Source organism: Penicillium lagena (assembly GCF_028827675.1).
Source record: "Penicillium lagena strain IBT 129212 chromosome Unknown utg000006l_segment0_segment0, whole genome shotgun sequence".
NCBI classification, from domain to species: Eukaryota; Fungi; Ascomycota; class Eurotiomycetes; order Eurotiales; family Aspergillaceae; genus Penicillium; species Penicillium lagena.
Genome location: NW_026623227.1, coordinates 2,134,001 through 2,151,964, shown reverse-complemented (window position 1 = coordinate 2,151,964; position 17,964 = coordinate 2,134,001). Strand labels below are relative to the sequence as shown.

General features: G+C 53.4%; 7 protein-coding genes across 7 annotated transcripts; 6 read left to right on the top strand and 1 right to left on the bottom strand.

The window, feature by feature from the left end:
• Positions 1 to 382: 382 nt before the first annotated feature.
• N7510_009005 (Zn(II)2Cys6 transcription factor) lies at positions 383 to 2,373 on the top strand (the record flags this gene model as incomplete). Its single annotated transcript, XM_056980930.1, has 3 exons — positions 383 to 789; positions 847 to 1,455; positions 1,506 to 2,373. 3 exons carry the CDS (start codon positions 383 to 385, stop codon positions 2,371 to 2,373), a joined length of 1,884 nt encoding a protein of 627 aa, XP_056831139.1.
• A 2,478-nt stretch (positions 2,374 to 4,851) lies between these two features.
• Positions 4,852 to 5,841, top strand: N7510_009004 (uncharacterized protein; the record flags this gene model as incomplete). The annotated part of the gene is made up of 1 exon (XM_056980929.1): positions 4,852 to 5,841. The coding sequence occupies one exon, from the start codon at positions 4,852 to 4,854 to the stop codon at positions 5,839 to 5,841; it is 990 nt and encodes a 329-aa protein (XP_056831138.1).
• Positions 5,842 to 6,518: 677 nt separating this feature from the next.
• On the top strand, positions 6,519 to 7,505 carry N7510_009003 (uncharacterized protein; the record flags this gene model as incomplete). Its single annotated transcript, XM_056980928.1, has 1 exon — positions 6,519 to 7,505. One exon carries the CDS (start codon positions 6,519 to 6,521, stop codon positions 7,503 to 7,505), a length of 987 nt encoding a protein of 328 aa, XP_056831137.1.
• Positions 7,506 to 7,745: 240 nt separating this feature from the next.
• On the top strand, positions 7,746 to 8,246 carry N7510_009002 (nucleoside deaminase; the record flags this gene model as incomplete). Its single annotated transcript, XM_056980927.1, has 1 exon — positions 7,746 to 8,246. One exon carries the CDS (start codon positions 7,746 to 7,748, stop codon positions 8,244 to 8,246), a length of 501 nt encoding a protein of 166 aa, XP_056831136.1.
• A 1,361-nt stretch (positions 8,247 to 9,607) lies between these two features.
• On the top strand, positions 9,608 to 12,515 carry N7510_009001 (uncharacterized protein; the record flags this gene model as incomplete). Its single annotated transcript, XM_056980926.1, has 8 exons — positions 9,608 to 9,664; positions 9,730 to 9,769; positions 9,826 to 9,851; positions 9,913 to 10,240; positions 10,289 to 10,479; positions 10,534 to 10,866; positions 10,928 to 11,058; positions 11,111 to 12,515. 8 exons carry the CDS (start codon positions 9,608 to 9,610, stop codon positions 12,513 to 12,515), a joined length of 2,511 nt encoding a protein of 836 aa, XP_056831135.1.
• Positions 12,516 to 12,922: 407 nt separating this feature from the next.
• N7510_009000 (uncharacterized protein) lies at positions 12,923 to 14,655 on the bottom strand (the record flags this gene model as incomplete). Its single annotated transcript, XM_056980925.1, has 2 exons — positions 12,923 to 14,455; positions 14,530 to 14,655. The coding sequence occupies 2 exons, from the start codon at positions 14,653 to 14,655 to the stop codon at positions 12,923 to 12,925; spliced, it is 1,659 nt and encodes a 552-aa protein (XP_056831134.1).
• A 1,711-nt stretch (positions 14,656 to 16,366) lies between these two features.
• Positions 16,367 to 16,960, top strand: N7510_008999 (DUF4202 domain-containing protein; the record flags this gene model as incomplete). The annotated part of the gene is made up of 1 exon (XM_056980924.1): positions 16,367 to 16,960. The coding sequence occupies one exon, from the start codon at positions 16,367 to 16,369 to the stop codon at positions 16,958 to 16,960; it is 594 nt and encodes a 197-aa protein (XP_056831133.1).
• Positions 16,961 to 17,964: the final 1,004 nt, after the last annotated feature.

Genomic DNA, 17,964 nt, shown 5'->3' with positions numbered 1-17,964 from the left:
CTCCACTCGCTCACATTCTCTCCCGCCATAACACAAGCCTCCCGAAAACACACTCCACATACACATCTTTGTTCTCACCAGGCTTCTATCACGAACTACCGCCCTCGGGTAAGGCTGACCCTCTCTCCTGATGCTCCTGCAATCGCTAAAACGCCCCCAGGCTCATGCAGGTCCTCCCTGGGCGCCGACGAAGGATCAGTCGGTGAGTTTATATATATTAATATCCATCGTACCTACGTGGTTGCTGTGCGGCCCTCGGGTCTGCCTGCCCCGGTCAGAATTGCATTGCCACCCGGCTGCTTCCATGGCTGGTTCCCGTGCAGGGGGTTTCCCTATCAAAGCGAACCCTCGCTGACACCACCAATGTAGAGAATGAGCAGCCATGCCCGCAACCGCCACGACCTTCCTGGACAACCCGCTGCTCAAAGTCAGCCGCCCGGTCGCCGCCTGCTCGCGATGTCGCACGGCGAAGATCAAATGTGACGGCAAGCTCCCCGCCTGCTCGGCCTGCGAACGCGTCGGGAAAGCCAGCAGCTGCTCCGGGGCCAGTGATGAGTTCGCCAAAGGCAAAGAGAGGAGCTATGTGGCCTCGCTGGAGGGCTACTGTGAGAAACTGGAGAAGAAGGTCACCCGACTCCGGGCCCGCCAGGACTCGCTCTCGGCAGAAGGCAGCGGCACCATCGCCCGGGAGGTGTCCATCACCTCCATTGTATCGGCTGGCCCGCCGGGCCCAGCCCACCGCAGAGAGGCCTCAGATATTGATGATCTAGTGGGAGATTTTGGTTTCCTGTTGGTACACGCCTCGAAACTCATAGAAAGTGGGCTAACATATATATAAATCCTCAGGTCAGTCAATGCGACCTCACGCGACTTTCGCGGCATCACTTCGAGCACCTCCTTCGCCAACCTGCTCCTCTCCGTCGCTGTCGTGGAGCTGCCCCCGCCACCACCTTCGTCAGACTCGCTTCCTGCGCGGCACGAAGCTATGCCCCTGCTCCAGCACTATTTTGACAATATATTTATCCAGCTGCCCTTCTTCGTCGAGACAAACTTTTGGACGTCGGTGGATGCAGTGTATCAGTCGCAAGGCCGCTTCGCCAAACCATTTGACCAATGGATGCTGCGCATGGTTCTCGCCATTGCGTCGGCCTCGGTGTCATATCATAATAATGATGAGAGCCACAAACGAGCGTTGGCTTTAGTGTCAGAGGCTCTAAGATACACCGAGGATGTTCTTCGCCCGGGCTCTGTTTCTGGGATCCAGTCAATCCTGCTGCTCGCTCAGTACTCCCTGGTTGACCCAGGGCACTTTCGGAGCTGGTATCTTGTTGGAATGGCCGTAAGGGTCATGGTAGACTTGGGTCTGCATCAGGATCCTCCCGCCGAGGTGCTATCCAACGCAGATCGGCTGGACGTTCGCCGTCGCGTGTTCCATTGTATTTATAGTCTGGACAGGTCTGTTATTTTTGGCCCCTTTGCGATGCAGATACTGATTTTTACTTTAGAGGAATGAGTGCCGCCTTGGGACGAACCTTTTCTTTCTCGGATGCCTCCGTGAATGTCGAGTTGCTGTCCGCAAACACATCGGGCCGCGCCACAGCTGACGATAGCCCTTTCTTCTTGCGAAGCCCACTGCCGGCAATACACATTGTGAAAATCAGGCAAATTCTATCGAACGGATACCAAGAAATGTATTGCAATGGGCGCGATCCGTCCCCACAGCCCTTAGTAATGACATGGACTCTGTGCTCTCGGGTGAGAGACTGGTACCACCAGCGGCCCCAGAACGCGCCCAGCCACTTTTCCCTCCTGTATAGACTGGAACTGCTATACACCATGATCATCCTCTTGTCACCTTCTCATCGATATCCTCTCCCGTGCGATTACAACAAGGCTCTCCTATTCGACCGATCCATGGACTACATCAGCCAGATCCACCAGGTACTGGAGAACCCCAGCATCCTTCCATTCGTGACATTCCTCGACATCCAACGCGTATACCAGGTGGGCCAAAAGTTCGTCGAGGTCTTGTCTGAAAACTTTGATCTCTTGCTGAGCGCCGCTGTGCCTCTTCCTCCCCCGGTGCCAGCCGGCACACCCGACCCGCCGATGCTGGGCGAAGAGGACCGTATCAACTGCCGTCCTCGCGCGATCCGCTGTCTGGCGTACGTGCGCGAGCTGATGAAATACAGTGCCCGGAAGTGGGACCTGTCATATCTGCTGGAGAAGTTCGAGCAGTCGTCTGCGCCGTTGGAGGAACGGTTGGTCCAAAGTTCCGTGGCGTATTTACCTGGCCAGGGGATCTACGCGCAGGCGCCGTCGTCGGGGTTGCCGCTGGCCGGCAATGAGTACTCGGCGTATCACTTGGGATAGGTATGAGGGGGGAGACTGTAAGAGCTGTGGTTTTGTTAGTTTTGTTAGTTTTGTTACGACCGATATGCCTCTGTCCAATACCCCGGCTTGTTGAATATGATCGAGTCAATCACTTTCCAACGGTTCTGTGACACATTAGTTTCGTATGAGTGAGCGATCCATTTTCCTAAAGACGGACTGGACCCGTGCCGAGGATCGCCCGTTGCTTGCGAACAGCACGGTTCGATCAATAAACTCATCAATAATCATACCAAAATAATTACAGCACGGAGTCAATGCAGTAGTGCAGAAATATATATCTCGATAGTCCCTCGTGTGAGTGTCGATCAACAAACTATGGACCCGCAAGCCTCCTAAGGGAGTGGCTGTAGGACTTGACTGGAGAAGGACTGGAATTAAACCCTAGAACCAAGCGTTGGGCGTCAATATTTGACGCCCTCGTGGCCAGAACCAAATGGCAAGCCCAACCTTATTATTACCCTTCCCTTTCTCAGCGGACCTCCAATCCGAACGGGGTCCGTCGGAATTGATCCTCGCAAGCTAGTGAACCTTGGGCCATAGGAAAAATGCAATTCATAAGAGCGGTATGCATTTCTGAGTAACCGCGGCCTAGCACAAAGGGATCTATGAGCTATGCGTCCCGTCCCTGATTAAAAAAATGATACCACTAGTAGTGAAGCGCGACAAAGGGTAAGAAAAAACGCCAGTCACGCCATTTACAGCGCCATTCCCGTGGACTCGGCAGTCAGCCAAGCTAATTAATCCTGCCCGTGTTGGTGGCAACGATGGCGACACAACTGACTAGCGCGAACGGCGGGACAGGGCTAAGACATTATGGATTCTACTTTTTTTGATTAGGGTGGTCCGTCCGCCTTGTTGCAAAGGGGGGTCCATGTCAGCAGTGGTACTTCTGCCGGTAGTTAATACGGACTTAACGTAACCACATAACTGGGGGGAAGGCTCTAAAGGGGCGCCACGATCTTGCCGCCAGCCTCGTGGGTGCTGACCCCCGGACCGGCAGATAGATATACATACGATGAGGGAGCAGGAGGGACGACAATTCTTTTATGTTGAGATGTGTCTGTTGTGAGTTTACGGATCGAGCCGACTGAGTTTGTGATCTTGCTCCTCTACCCACAATAAATCTCGCAAGGTCGTCCGGATCAGGGCCGACTCTCCCTTTCAGGGCCAGGGCCAGATGAATCGGTCGGAGATGATGCGGTGGCGCCTAAGCTTTGCGGTGGATAATCAAGATCGGGAGGGGCTTCCATCACTACCGTATGGAGTGAATGGCTTTGAACAGGGCAGCTGAAGTTGGTACCCATAAAAGGGGTCCAACTTGGTACGGGACCAGTTCCACTCTGGGCCAATCGGGGAGCTATGTGTGGCGGGTTCTTGTTAGGGGGCCACTTCCTCCGTGGAGTGGAGTGGGATCGCGGCAGCAAACCCTGGCGGACTTAACCATGCTGGGCATATGGGGTTGGCAGCTCCGGACTGATTGGCGGTAATGTTCCTTGGTTCGAGCTTATACTATTTGGTGTCGAACCTAAACAGTTGCTCCCTTCGGCATTTCAAATCATGAATACCACGATCCTGACGCTGAGGTCATGGCCCCATTTTTGTTTATTTTTTCAGATAATTACAAGAGACTATGTATTGCATGTAAACATAGTCCATACTGGAAGGAATAGGATCGCGTTCTCCGCTCCGCTCCTGCTTAGCGTGTTTTTCTCCGAGATCCTGTTTGTTTGTTTGGTTTTTTTTCTGTTCCATGACGATCACAGTGATCTGCCTTGAGCCCTGGGCCGGATCTGGTACCCTATCGAGCCCACCCGGACGTGTTCGGACAAGCTCTGGCTAACCAGAAGACAGCTTCGACGATAGTCAGGAACTCTCGTCTCCATAGTAGAATCGGGATGCAGATCATAATTTGCACGTTAACCCATCACAGTGAAGACGGCTAACACGGTTATCTCCGGATAAACACATCATTCCCCATCGAATGAGAGTGCTAGTGTGTCCCGGGATTGACTTTTGATGGATTCGGGATGTTGTGGTTCTCCTGTTGTAGAGCCCTGAACAACATCATCCGACACGTCGTTAAGAGTGACATGACGCAGTACAACGCCGCAGATGCAGCACCGTTTGTCCTGCGGTCTCTGGATCTTCTCATCGTGCATGGCTATTAGGCTTGACAGGATAGAGATTGTCCCACTCCTCACTAGGCCCTGACGGCTTTAGTCAATAGTTACGATACGGAGTTGACCCGCCCTACTAGTAACCCAATGGACAAAATCTTGCAGGTGGACAAGATTAAATGGAGTCTGCTGCTCGGTCAGCCCTTGGCAGGCTGTCCATATAAATCCTATTCCCTCTCGCTTTTCTCTCCTGTTCTTTTTTCCTGCCTTCTATCCTACAGTCACTCTTTTGATCAAACTCTAGTCACTCCTTTTAAGCTTCTATATCACCCTATTCACAATGAAGGCCTCTTTCTTCGCCGCCATGGCCGCCATGGCTACTTCGGTCATTGCCGCCCCTGTCGCCAACCTTCCCGGCCTGGGCTCCATCACCAAGAACCTGAACCTGAACAGCATCACCAAGGACCTGCAGATTGGTGACATCACCCAGGAGCTCAACCTGAGCAAGCTGCCCGTCATCAGCAGCCTCAAGGACCTGACCGATGCTGCCGAGCAGCAGAAGGCCGGCGGCGTGCCCACCGGTTCCACTGGCCACCTCCTCCAGGACCTGGGCCCTGAGCTCAACAACATCCTGGTTGTGACCGGCCCCAAGGTCGGCTCCCTCCTGATCCAGCTGAGCCCCGAGGTGACCGCTCTCCTCACCAGCCTGGGTCTCCCCGGCCTCGGTGCCCCTCTGGGTGCCATCGTTGCCTCCGCCAGCTCTCTGGGCGGTGTCGTCGCCGGCCTGGGCCCCCACGTCGACGGCCTGGTGACCGTCCTCGGTACTGATGTCGGTGCTCTGCTGATCGGTCTGTCCCCCGAGCTTGCTGGTCTCCTCTCCGGCCTTGGTCTCCCCGGTGTCGGCGTCCCCGTCGGCACTGTCGTCGCTACTCTCGGCACCAACCTGAAGCGTGACGGTGCCAGCACCGGCCGTATCCTCGGTGGCCTCGCCCCCCAGGTCAAGGACACCCTCCTGGTTGTCGGCCCTGACGCCCAGCACCTCCTTGTCGAGCTCTCCCCCGAGGTTGCCGCCCTGGTCTCCGGTCTTGGCCTGGCCTCCGTCGGTGTTCCTCTCGGCACCGTCGTTGCCACCGCTGGCAACGGCGTCGGCAAGCTCATCGATGACCTTTCCACCCCCGTCGAGCAGCTCCTCCAGGTTACCGACACCGACGGCAGCCAGCTCCTCGTCAAGCTGTCCCCCGAGGTCGCTGCCCTGGTTGCTGGCCTTGGCCTCCCTGCCCCTGGCGTCTCGGTTGGCGCTGTCGTCGCCACCGTTGGCTCGAACCTGTAAAGAGTGAGTTTTACTGGTCCGTTGATCATGATCTCCTCTTGCTGATTCTTGTTGGGATAGATCAACTCCATGATGATCTCGCAGCCCACCGACTTCAGGTCGAGTTCTGACTCGATCCCCTGACACCACGGCTCTCCAGGACTTCCGGTGCAGCAGTAGGACAGCGGGCCGATGGGCTATCTGGATACCATGTTACATTATTATGGAGGCGTTTTTTTTCTACATTCTTGGACATTTATCATTAACTTCTTCCTTGTTGATCAATGTCATGACACCCATAATGTAATCATCTTCCTTGACCAGCTTCCCTATTCTACGACCAGTTTCCCTATTTGACGACCAGTTTCCCTATTCGTAGATGGCGCATTAGGGTTTGGCAGACTAGGGGTCGCTCCACTTTTCGTCAGCACCAATCACGGTCCCGCCTGGGTCCGTTATCGCCGTCGTCCGCCACCCCTTGTGCCTTAGACTTTTTGACGCGCACCTTCCCTTCATCCGTGAGGCCCATTTCTTCGTCTTCTTGATCTTCGTCTCCGTTCTCTTGCTCTTTCTCTTCCCCCCTCGCACTCCTTTCCTCACTCCGATGTGTACTCCGTGAACCCTGTCCTCGTCCTCGCTTTCGAGTTTGCGTGCTCGACTCTTCCCGCCCACCCCTTCGCTGCAGGAACTATGCCCTCATGTCCGAAGGCGACACATTCGACAGCCCCTTCAGCTTGTCCCCACGTTCCACGGCTGGGAAGTTCACCGAACACACGATCACGGCCACTCTGATCGCGATCGCCTGGTACAATGCCATCGAACTGATCGTCCTCTGCTTTGCGACGTTTAAGCGGTATGGCGGGTGCTACTTCTGGTGCCTGCTCATCTCCTCGATCAGCATCATCCCCTTCGCGCTGGGATATCTCTTGCTCATCTATAATATCTACGACAACCTATTCCCGGTGGCGATGGAGCTGATCGCGTGGTGTGGAATGGTCACAGGCCAGTCCCTTGTCCTTTGGTCACGATTGCATCTCGTCGTGCACAACCCAGCCATCCTCCGATACACTCTTGCCATGATCATCACCAGCGCCATCATCTTCCACATCCCTGCCTCCGTTCTTGAGCTCGGCTCCCACTCCAATAAATCCTATTTGTTCAACAAAGGGTTCAGCGTCTTCGAACGCATCCAGCTTGTGGGCTTTTCTTTGCAAGAGGTCATTTTGTCCGCCATATACTCCTGGGAGGCAGTCCGTCTGCTCAGTCTCCGCCCTCGACGCGAGTACAAGGGCACCTTGATCCAGCTGCTGGTGGTCAATATGATCATGGTCTGCATGGATGCCGCCATCATCGGCGTGCAGTACTCCGGCCTCTTCGATATCCATGTCACCCTCAAAGCCATGTGCTATAGCATCAAACTTAAACTCGAATATGCCGTTTTGGGCAAGTTGGTCGTCTTCGCTGAGATGTCGGGCAGCAATTCGGCGCCTACCGACCTGTCGGATTTCGTGGACCTGTCATACCACCATAATAACCAACTCCCTCAGGATGACGATGATAGTCGCACAAGAAGTGCTGGCGAGAGTCCTGATCGCCGTGTGCAGATCTCCTCGAAGGATTCCTCCTCTGTGGCCCCGCTGCGTGTTAGCTACTGCATGGAGGACGACAGTCGGAACGAGATGTAATTACTCTCCGGATATATCATGAATCATGCAGATAGACGTCTATAGATATGCCAATAATAATGAATCACATACACTGATGATTCACCTCGAATGAGGGGTTCCCCTCCTTCTCCTCCTGCTCCGTCGGATCCCGCCGTGATAGAGAAGTACAGCCAGTGGCCCAATAAGTATCTGGCAACACCCATCCAAACCAAATATTATTCCTTCCACCACTACCTATCTAACTATACTTCCACCATAATGACCAACCTGACCCCTCTGACACCCTCCCAACTCACCGCCGCCGCCACGGCAGCCCTAACTCTCCAACTATCAGCCCAGGACGAGCACTCCAAACGCCCTTTCGTCGCCCTCCTTCTAGCACCAGACAACTCCACAATTTTATTATCATCCTTATCCCTCTCGCACGTCCGGCACGCCGAAAGCGAACTCGCCCGCAATGCCGCCGATAACTTCGCCTTCGACTACTTGGCCCGCTGCACCCTGGTCTCAACCTGGGAGCCGTGCGCCATGTGCGCGGGGACTATCTACTGGGCGCATATTGGGCGCGTGGTGTACCTTGCGTCGGAGAGTGAGTTGCGGAAGTTAACGGGGAAAGGGAATAAGGAGAATCTGACGTTGGATTTGCCTTGCCGCGATGTTTTTGACAAAGGGCAGACGGAGGTCGAGGTGATCGGCCCGGTGGTGGAGTGGGAGGAGAGGATTGTGCAGGATAGTAGGAGGTATTGGGGGCGGGTGTGATAGAGAGATCTATTCTTGGAGAGTGTCGTTCTCTCCGAGTTGCTGGTGTGGATAGCTCTTGTGGGTAACTCTCTGATGGAGCTGCTGCAGTCAGGTGGAACTCCTAGTATTGAGCCTAGCACATGAGGTAAGTAGATGTTGACTCCTCTACCAAGTCCAGAGACTCAATTGAAACAGATCCGTATTATTTATGTCACAGAGTGTAATAGATGGTTTCAACAAGGTATAATTGTTGAACCTCATATAGTTCAATACACCATATAGCCACGGGGAGACCGACCCAGAGATAATATGAAATCAGGGACTGGGGGCTACGTGCCGTCGTCACCACCTACGGAGTACCACAGCCCAGATTCATAGCTCGCCTCAACCTAGGGCCCTTTTCTCGGAAATCCTCCACGACCCTGTTTTCCTCCCAGTCCCATCAACACGCGTCCCGCCACATGCTGATTGCACCACACGCAGCGGCTTCCCCCGTGGCTAGACCAGTCAGGTGACCGAGGATCGACCCACTGCGTGGATCAAATAGTTTGTCTGGCAAAGGCAGTGGTCTCCCGCGCTATTGCCTGACCAGCGTACAATAATTTCTGGGGCTGCTTCTATGGTTGGTCTAGAACGGATGCAAATAAAGCTATTCCATTGACGTCAATCTGATGCAGCCAGCTGGAAGGATAAACAAGGCCCCACCATGATGATGGGGCGCGTGTGCCAAGATCGATCTGGAAGCTCCGTCGATCAGGCTCCATCCATCCTTAGTTTGCGATGGAGAGTCAGTAGTTCTCCGTCTTCTCCGGGCCACTCGTGAGCTGCACGCGAATCTTTCATTGTTCTTGCCATGTTTCTCGAACCATTGGGATGACCCAGCTGGCTGGCATCTCTGGCAATGGCATCCATTCTTTTTCTTCTTCTTTTTTCTCTTCCGCGGGTGCGGCGATCCGGGATTCACACTGACGAGGTACGAGGTGCCACGACACCATGACGTCAGTCGATCCTCCAATCTGGATCGGGAAAGAAGTTTGTTGTTGGAAGTATGGCCTGGCCTGACCTGACTAAGAGCGCAGCAGCAACACTCCTCCTTCCGGAAGGGATCACTGACTGACCATGATGCTCGTCATCCCTTCCTTGTCTTTTATTATTTCTCCCTGTCCCCCTCTGCCCCCTTCCCCCTTTCTCCAGATTTTCCCTCCTGACATACCTACCTTCATTCCAGTGATACCCCTTCTTTATCCCAACACCCCTAATTTCAATTCCCCTGTCCGTATACACTCCATCCCACCGCTGGGCCTGTGCTAACCCTGCCCAGTTTTGCTCTGTTTCTACCCTCAGTTTTCGTCTTTGGTTCCTAAGGATCCATTGCCATCATGTCACCCAAGGCCAAGGATGTGAACCGTCCCACGGACACCAAGCAGAAGGAGAAAGTCAGTGGCACCTGTGCAACCAGTGATGCGATGGCGCTGACGTTGTTTTTGTTTTTCTCGAGCAGGACATCAACCAGAAGCTGCAATGGTTTGGCATGTACCACGGTAAGCATCCTGCCCTTGAACACAATGGACCATGTCACTCATATGTTGCTTCGTAGCCTTCAAGAACAGCAAGCTTCCGTCGGTGGGTTGCGATCCTAAACCCCTCGAACTCGGAATTGACCTGACTCATCTCTCGCGAACAGAACAAACAGTGTGATGTCGCCCTGAACAGTGCCCTGACGTCCAAGGTCCTCACCTCCCCGCCGGCTGAGCTGTCCGCCGAGGGCAGGGTTCTGGTCAAGGACCTGCGCAATGTCATCGACCAGTCCAAGAAGCTGCTCTTGTCCAAGAACGAGGGTGAACTGCTGCAGGAGTTCATCTGGCAGTCCCAGCAGATCACCGCGGGACAAGTGCAGACATCTGGTCTTCCCGTCGACAAGGACAGCGCCAAGCAGGATGGCCAGAAGGCGCTGGAGGGCTTTAAGACCCTGGGAACTCTTCTGATCACCAATGGAGAATTCCGCAAGATCCGTAAGCTTGACTATCCCTTTGCACGGATCTAGATATTGATGACTCCAGTGAGCGACGCCACCATCCTCCTCAAGGACATTGCGGCAGATGCGTCGCAGAAGGCTGCCAACCAGGTCCGGCCATCGGAAGAGCAGCTCTCGCAGATTGACGAGCCTGCTGAGGAGAACGTCTGGCACGAGAAGCCCAATGTCTCCAAGGAGGACATGAAGTCCAAGTTCAAGAAGAAGAAGAAGCAACAAGTACGTTATGCTTGCTCCCAACTCGTTGCGTGTCTGACTTGAATCTCGATCAAGGACAAGTCTAGTGTTGCTTCCAGCAACGATGATGCCTCGGTGGCCCAATCCGATGACAGCAAGAACAGTCGTACTCGTGAATACGCCGAGAAGACCAAGAAATACCTGTCCGAAAAGGTTCCCAAGGAGCGTCGCGAGCAGGTCATCTGGCGTCTGAAGAAGATGGTCATTGAGATCCAGGGCCATGCTGACTACCAGCAAGCCATTGAAACCCTGCTGACCATGGCGGAGAAGTATGCTGGCCACACCAAGTCCGTTGGTCAGCAGAGCTCTGGCACCGTCAAGGACTTCCGAGCCACCGACAGTGTGCAGGCTGCTGAGAATTGTCTACGGGTGAGTCTTTTACATCTCGCGACAATATTCAAGTATCAATTGCTGATTACCCATTCCATAGACTCTCATCGAGCGCTTCGCTAACAACACCTCCTTGAGCGATTTCTTTGACTCCTTGAACAAGATCTACACTGATGCGGACAAGGATCCTGAGCTGCGGAGATGGTTCAAGAACGTCGACACCTACATCAGGTATATGCAATCCAATTCGTTGGATAAAACTGGACTAACTAACATGTGATAGGAAATGTTTGCGTGAGCAAGGGTTCATCATGGAGGACGAGGCGAACCGTCAGTGGAATGAGCTGTATGACAAGGGCCACTATCTGCTGCGTGAGCGTTACAGAGACCACACCAACCGCATTGTGGATGAGATCAAGTTCCTGGCGGATCAGTTCGACAAAGACCCCCAGAACAGGGCCCTCGCCGAGTCGATCCAGCATCTCTTCAGGGACCTGGGCCGGAATACGGGCGGCCAAGTGGTGTTTAAGCAGGACCTGCTCAAAGATGTGGGCAATGTCATTTTGCCTGGCATTTTTGAGAATGTACGCTACGTTCCAATTCCGCGTATCGAGGTGTCCGACCCCATGGTCGACGTGGTGGTCGAGAACCTGGTCGTTGAAAGCGACAACCTGATGCCCAACGTTGTCGAGTTTGGCAGTGACAACTACTTCCGCTGGGGCCGCAAGAAGATCAGCAACAAGAGGGATAACAAGATCATGATCTCTGCGTCTGGCATTCAAGCAGATCTGCGTGATGTCAGCTACTACATCAAGAAGAAGGAGGGCTTCCCCTCGATCACCGACAGGGGTATCATGGACATCTTCCTCGGCGGCGAAGGCGTCAGCTTCAAGATTGCTGCTTCCAACGCCCATAAGCAGGATAAGGAGCACTTCGTCAAACTGGACAAGGTGGACGTGACCATCAAGAACATGGACATCAAGCTGAAGAAATCCAACCACAAGATCCTCTTCAACGTGTTCAAGCCGATGCTCTTCCGCGTGGTCCGTCCCGCTCTGCAGAAGGTCTTGGAGGAGCAGATCCGCAAGGCCTTCAATGACGCCGACGCCTTCGCCCACGAGATTAGCACCGAGGCCCAGCGTGCCCAGAAAGCCGCCCGCGAGGACCCCGATAACGCACCGGGCATCTTCTCCCGCTACGCTGACGCCATCCGGGCCCGCATGCAAGCCAAGGCCAAGAAGGCCGAAGAGATCGTCCAGCGTGATACCAAGGTCCAGACCGTCATGACCCTCCACGATTCCATTTTCCCGGACATCGAGCTGCCCGGCGGCGTCTCCAGCAAGGCAACCGAGTATGCCGACCTCGCTACCAAGGGCGAGCGCTGGGAGTCGCCCATCTTTAGCATTGGCAACGCCGGCGAGTCCACCGACATCCCTACCCAGGAACCTATCACCCGCAAGGCCCATAACACCAATGGTACCACGGACGTTGCTGGCGCCGCCGGTGCTTCTGGCAGCGCGACCGCGGCCGCCACGAACGGCACCTCCAAGGTGTCTGGGTACCCCTCGCGTGGCTTCTCCGATGAAGTCGACCAGGCCTTTGTCAACGACAAGACCAAGACCGTTGGCGACGGTATCAAGACTACCAACGGCACCACCGCCACGAACGGGTTCACCGCGGTCAACTAAGCTGTGCTCTTATGTACACCGCAACATCTCTCGGTGTGGCTTTTGCTTTCCTTATGAGTCCCCTAATCCGTTTTCTGCTGTTCATTCCGTGTCTGTCTCTTTTTTGGCAAGTTGTATGATTTCCCCCACCGAGCAACATCGTGTGGATTTGTGTACTAGTACTTTGTTTTTTGAAAATTCTTCCGGTAGCCTAATGAATACATAATGCCGCCGCTGTTCTGCGCTTAATCTATTTAATTGACACGAATAAGATTGTATGCTAAAGCTTGTTCTTGTTAAGTATTAAAACCGACCTTCTGATAAAGAAGAATGTTTGATTGGCAATTGAAATAGGACTAGTCAAGCCTCCAATGTTCGCCAACATCTAGGAAACGCCCAACTTATGCAAGAAACATCTTCAACGTCATTCATTCGTTCGTTTTTACCCCCATTTCCCTAACAAGTACTTCCTTACAATCCGCAATAGAACTGGTAGACTCCTCATCCGACGCCTGAGAGCCGACCCTCAAGCCCTGACTAGACGAAAAATTCCTGTCCATGGAGTATGACTTGGTGAAAAGACTAGACAGGAAGCCCAGAGCAGCAACAGTACACATAACAGCCCAGACAATGGATAGCGAGTCCGCGTACAGCGACTCAATCAAGTGACGCCGCGAACTTTCCGAGGGCAGAGCCTTGATATACTCCACCAGACTCGATGCATCGCTTGCATACTGATCCGCGGACCGCCCCAGAGACGGGTGATTGTTGAAGTTATTCTTGATGCGGTTCTGAAACACCACACCCCCGATAGCCACGCCGACAGCCTGGCCCAGGACCCGGAAGAAGGTCGTCATCGTCACTGTGATGGACTGGTATGCCGGGTCGGAGGCGACTTGCACAGCGAGCATGACGGTTGGGTAGAGGATACCCAGACCGATGCCGGCGACTAGATTCAGACAGACCCATTTCGCGGTTGGGGTGTTGGCGTCGAGGAGACACAGCAGGCCGAGCCCCAACGAGGAGAGAGGCCAGCCGGCCCAGAGGGCCCAGCGGTATCGGCCTACTTTCGCGGCGACGATGCCCGTGATCACGGAAATGGGGGCAACGGTGAATGTCTCTGGGAAGACGGCTACGCCGGACATCACGGGGCTGAAGCCTAGCACGCCCTCGTAGTAGAGGGGGAGGTAGTAGACCAGTGCCCAGAGAATGATGCCGTGCAGGAAGCAGCCCAGGAGGTTGACCGAGACAGTTCGGTTGTTGAAGATCACCGGCGGGATTAGTGGGTGAGACGGGACGAGACGCTCGTACGCGGCGAAGGTGATTAGCCCGGCCGCACCGAGGATCAGAGGGAGGAGCGTGTGCCACGAACTCCAGGCGTACATGACGCCGCCCCAGGTGAGCGGGATGAGGAAGGCCGTGAGGGAAGCGACGAACAAGATAGAGCCGACATAGTCAACGGTGGCTAGCTTGTCTCGCAGCGAGACTTTATCGTGGTGCAGCTTCAAGAAGACGGGAATAAAAATCAGGCCCAGGCCACAGAAGGGAAGGTTGACCCAGAAGATCCAGCGCCAGCTAGCTGACGACTGCGTGAACCCGCCGCCGATGAGCGGGCCGACGACTGTGCCCAGCGCCCAGGTACCGGAGCGGATACTCATCCACTTGCCGCGCTCACGCAGTGGGATGAGGTCTGCGATGAGGATCTCTGTTAGGGCCATGATCCCGCCGCCGCCGATGCCTTGAATGGATCGGCCGGTTAGGAGGAGGGTGAAGTTTTGTGAGACGGCTGAGAGGATGGAGCCGAGTGTGAAGGATGCCACGGCTGTGAGGAGAACGAGTTTGCGGCCGAAGATGTCGGATGATAGAGAGAAGACCGGCTGGAAGACGCAGGATGCCACCAGGAAGGACGTGCCTGTCCAGAAGGCTTCTGTTGCTGTTCCGCCGAGGTCATTTGAGATGGTCTATATAGGATGCCAACGGTTAGCATTGGAAGCATATACTACGTATGTATGTATTGGATCGACATGGATCTAACCGGCAGGGAGACTGATACAGAGGTTGCATCGAGTGCAGCCACAAAGTTGAGCAGCCCTACCACGGCGAAGATAGATTTGAGCTGCCAGATAGGACGAAACGAGGTATCCTGAGGAACAACCGCCATTATTTCTCGGGATATAATAAGAGAAGAGAGAAAAACGAGGTCTGTAATCTGTGCTAGAAAGAACAGACAACAGGGCGGAAAGACTCGTTGTCTTTAAATATCCTCAGGAAAGGGCCATAGCTCAATGCCAACACACAATACCTCGAAACAATATTCCAAACTTGAGCCCGTTCCCTAACATAGCTGCTGCGGGTGGACAGGGCTAGCTGAGATCCTATTTACCCTGTCGGGATAAGACGAAACGTGATTTGGTGGAAACTGCACCATCTGAGCGGCTCCGCCGCGTTTCTGAAAGAACGACCGCAGAAAGATATGCTAATGGCTAGATGGACGCGACAGTCAGCCTCCAGGAGCACTAGGATGCACACGTTCGTGGCTCAGTGGAACTAGATCCATTCCCAGGCAGCGGGTACAGAACTATCAAGGTCTTCTTGTTCGGTGTATGCTTAGCCCTGATTGGCGCTCGGGGGTTGTGTCTAACTACAATCGGCGGCGATCTCCCAGTCAGCCTTACAACCCAGAATACCATTGAAGGGATCGGCAACGCCGGAGGCGCACAGATATGCTCTGTCACTAACTACAAACAAGGAAATATTGGAGACGCAAAGACTGGACTCACATTGTTTGCTCGCTAAGACTGAGGGTAAAACTCCCGGCTAAAGTTGAGAGATGGGGCCAATTGTTGATTCATTCATGAGGCCTGGCTATCCAGACTGTATCGGAAACACCGATGGCTATCAGCGACGCCATCAACATGGCGTTCCGCCTGCCAGCTCAGTTCCTCACGGAATTGCCGTGGAAAGGGAAATAGGCACTTAAAGCCGAGACGGTAACTACGCATACAGGTGATTAGGGCCGAGCGGCTGTTTCTTGCCCGGGGGGTTGCGCTAGTCCGGAAAGGGTTACTAGGTAAGTGAACAACCGACCACAGTATTCACAATTTGAATTTCATTAACAATAACCTCAGGCTATCTATGGTGGCATTTGTGTTTATTCCACTGAGCTTTGCAACATCATTCTTCGGAATGAACATCCAAGAGCTCGGAACTGGATCTTTATCAATTGGATATTTTTCCTTCTTGCCCTTCTTTCGGGTGGCTTATGCATCATTCTTGGAATCTACCTCATGTCTATGGAGAGGTATTTAAGCCTCATCAAGAGAGGAGCTGTTCGAAAATGGACAAGGTGGAAAGCTCGATCAGAGAAATGAAATGATGATGTAACGGAGAGAAATCTTTACCCAATGCAGGGATGCCTAGACGATGGACTGCGTGAATAAACCATTTGTGCTAGGTGGCCAAATGCTTGTGCTAGCGCCCAGGCGACTTTTATTAGTGGACTCTATTCCAATCTCAGGTACACGAGACGGGGAAGGTACTTAGCGTTCCAAAGTTGGAGTGTATTCCGAGTTGTGCTTCCATGGTTCCATGAAGCCTCCCAATTGCTCTATAACAATCAAAGAAGACTCAATTTCTGTCGCTACCTTAAAATTCAATTCAAATTCGACCAGTGACTTATATTTTATCCGTGAGCCTGTTAGCAAGGCTCGCCGATGGTAATTCATTTGGAGGAACTAAAGTGAGTGGTTTTTAGATTGTACCAACCAATCAAAACATCTAGAAATGAAGCAGTCGTCTAGACTGCACCCGGCGTAATCACTTATCGATTCCTCATTTTTGAGCATCTTGATACTCACACACCCCCAATCAACATGTCCAGATACGAAACAGCCCTCCGTCGCATCGACGAAGCGCATGCCTGCGACCCACGGCAAATACATGATGCGTCATCGCAGGGCCAGATTCCATATGAGCTACACTACGCCAACAAAATGACCTCATACCTCACCCTCGTGGAACCCTCGGCCTCAGAATTGCTACAGCTCGCCATTCGCGCCCAACACCTGCGCCGATGGGAACTCCCGCGCAGCGAGTACCCAGCCACGAAGATCGGGTACCACTCCTGGCGCGCGGAGCTGCAGCGGCGCCAGGCCACGCTGGCGGAGCAGATTTGTACGGAGAGCGGGTATAGCGTGGAGGAGGCGGCACGTATAGGGGCACTGGTGCGCAAGGCAGATCTGAAGAAGGGGGACCCCGAGACGCAGACTCTGGAGGATGTGGCGTGTCTGGTGTTTTTGGATGATCAGTTTGACAAGTTTGAGAGGGAGCTTGGGGACGAGGATAAGATTGTGGATATTCTGCGCAAGACTTGGGGGAAGATGTCTGAGAAGGGGAGGGAGGAGGCATTGAAGATTAACTTGTCGGAGCGTGGGAAGCTTTTGGTCGAGAAGGCGTTACAAGGTTGATATCAGCTTGGTACATAGACCAAGGCGGTCATTTGTTGCGATATTTACATTACTCGATAGAGGCTAATAGACACGGACTTCGAAAAAAAAAGGGTCGTGTCGCCCCGGGCTGGATTCGATCCAGGGACACTCAAGGGGACCAAGTGATGGGTTAGAGGAAGGCGCGAGCACGCACACACACAGTTTGGGGGGGGGGCCGACTAGGTAGGAGCATAATGTCTACCCGTCATTCATGCGTCCAAACCACTGCACCACCAGATGGTGTTTGGGAAATGCGGGAAGTGGTATATAAGGGAGCCTCGCAGTCACACACCTAAGCCTTAATATGGAACCAGGCAGGAGATTTGGCCTCCCCCAGCCTGAATAATGAAGCTAAATCGTAATCCGGGGAATCTCCACATTAATTTACCAAGACGAGTCAATAATTTCAATAGAGAATAGGCTGAACTGCTTTGCCTATTCCCTTTCGCTATTATTATACCCAGGCCAAGGCTCGGATCGGTTTATATCCCCTATTGCACAAGGGCCTAGGATGGGGTCGTCCTGACTCGTGTCTTCCGCGGTTCAACGGACGCCACTGTATTCGAGGACTTCATAGCCGGGCGTCTTCAGCATTGCGGGAAATGGCCCGAGCCTACACCTGTTATAGCTGTGGACAATACATCGTTCTATAATTCGGAGCGTATTACGTAGATGTGTGCGGACGCGGGGGTGAAATTAGTTTATCTATCGCTCTACTCGCCGAATTTGAATCCGATTGAAGAGTTTTCCCCGATCTTTAAAGCTTTATTAAACGCAACTGGACTGATTATGAGTAGATTTCGATCAAGGCTTTGATGCCTTTCTTGCATGGTGTAGTGTTGAGGTTGATGCAAAAGACGGGAGTGTTAGAGGTCATTTTCAGCACGCAGGCTTGAAGGTCGAAGAAGTCCTAGAAAGTTGCCAAATATATACATGCTCCGTCGAGAAATATTCCTCTATGCATACTCACGATGTAATGACTG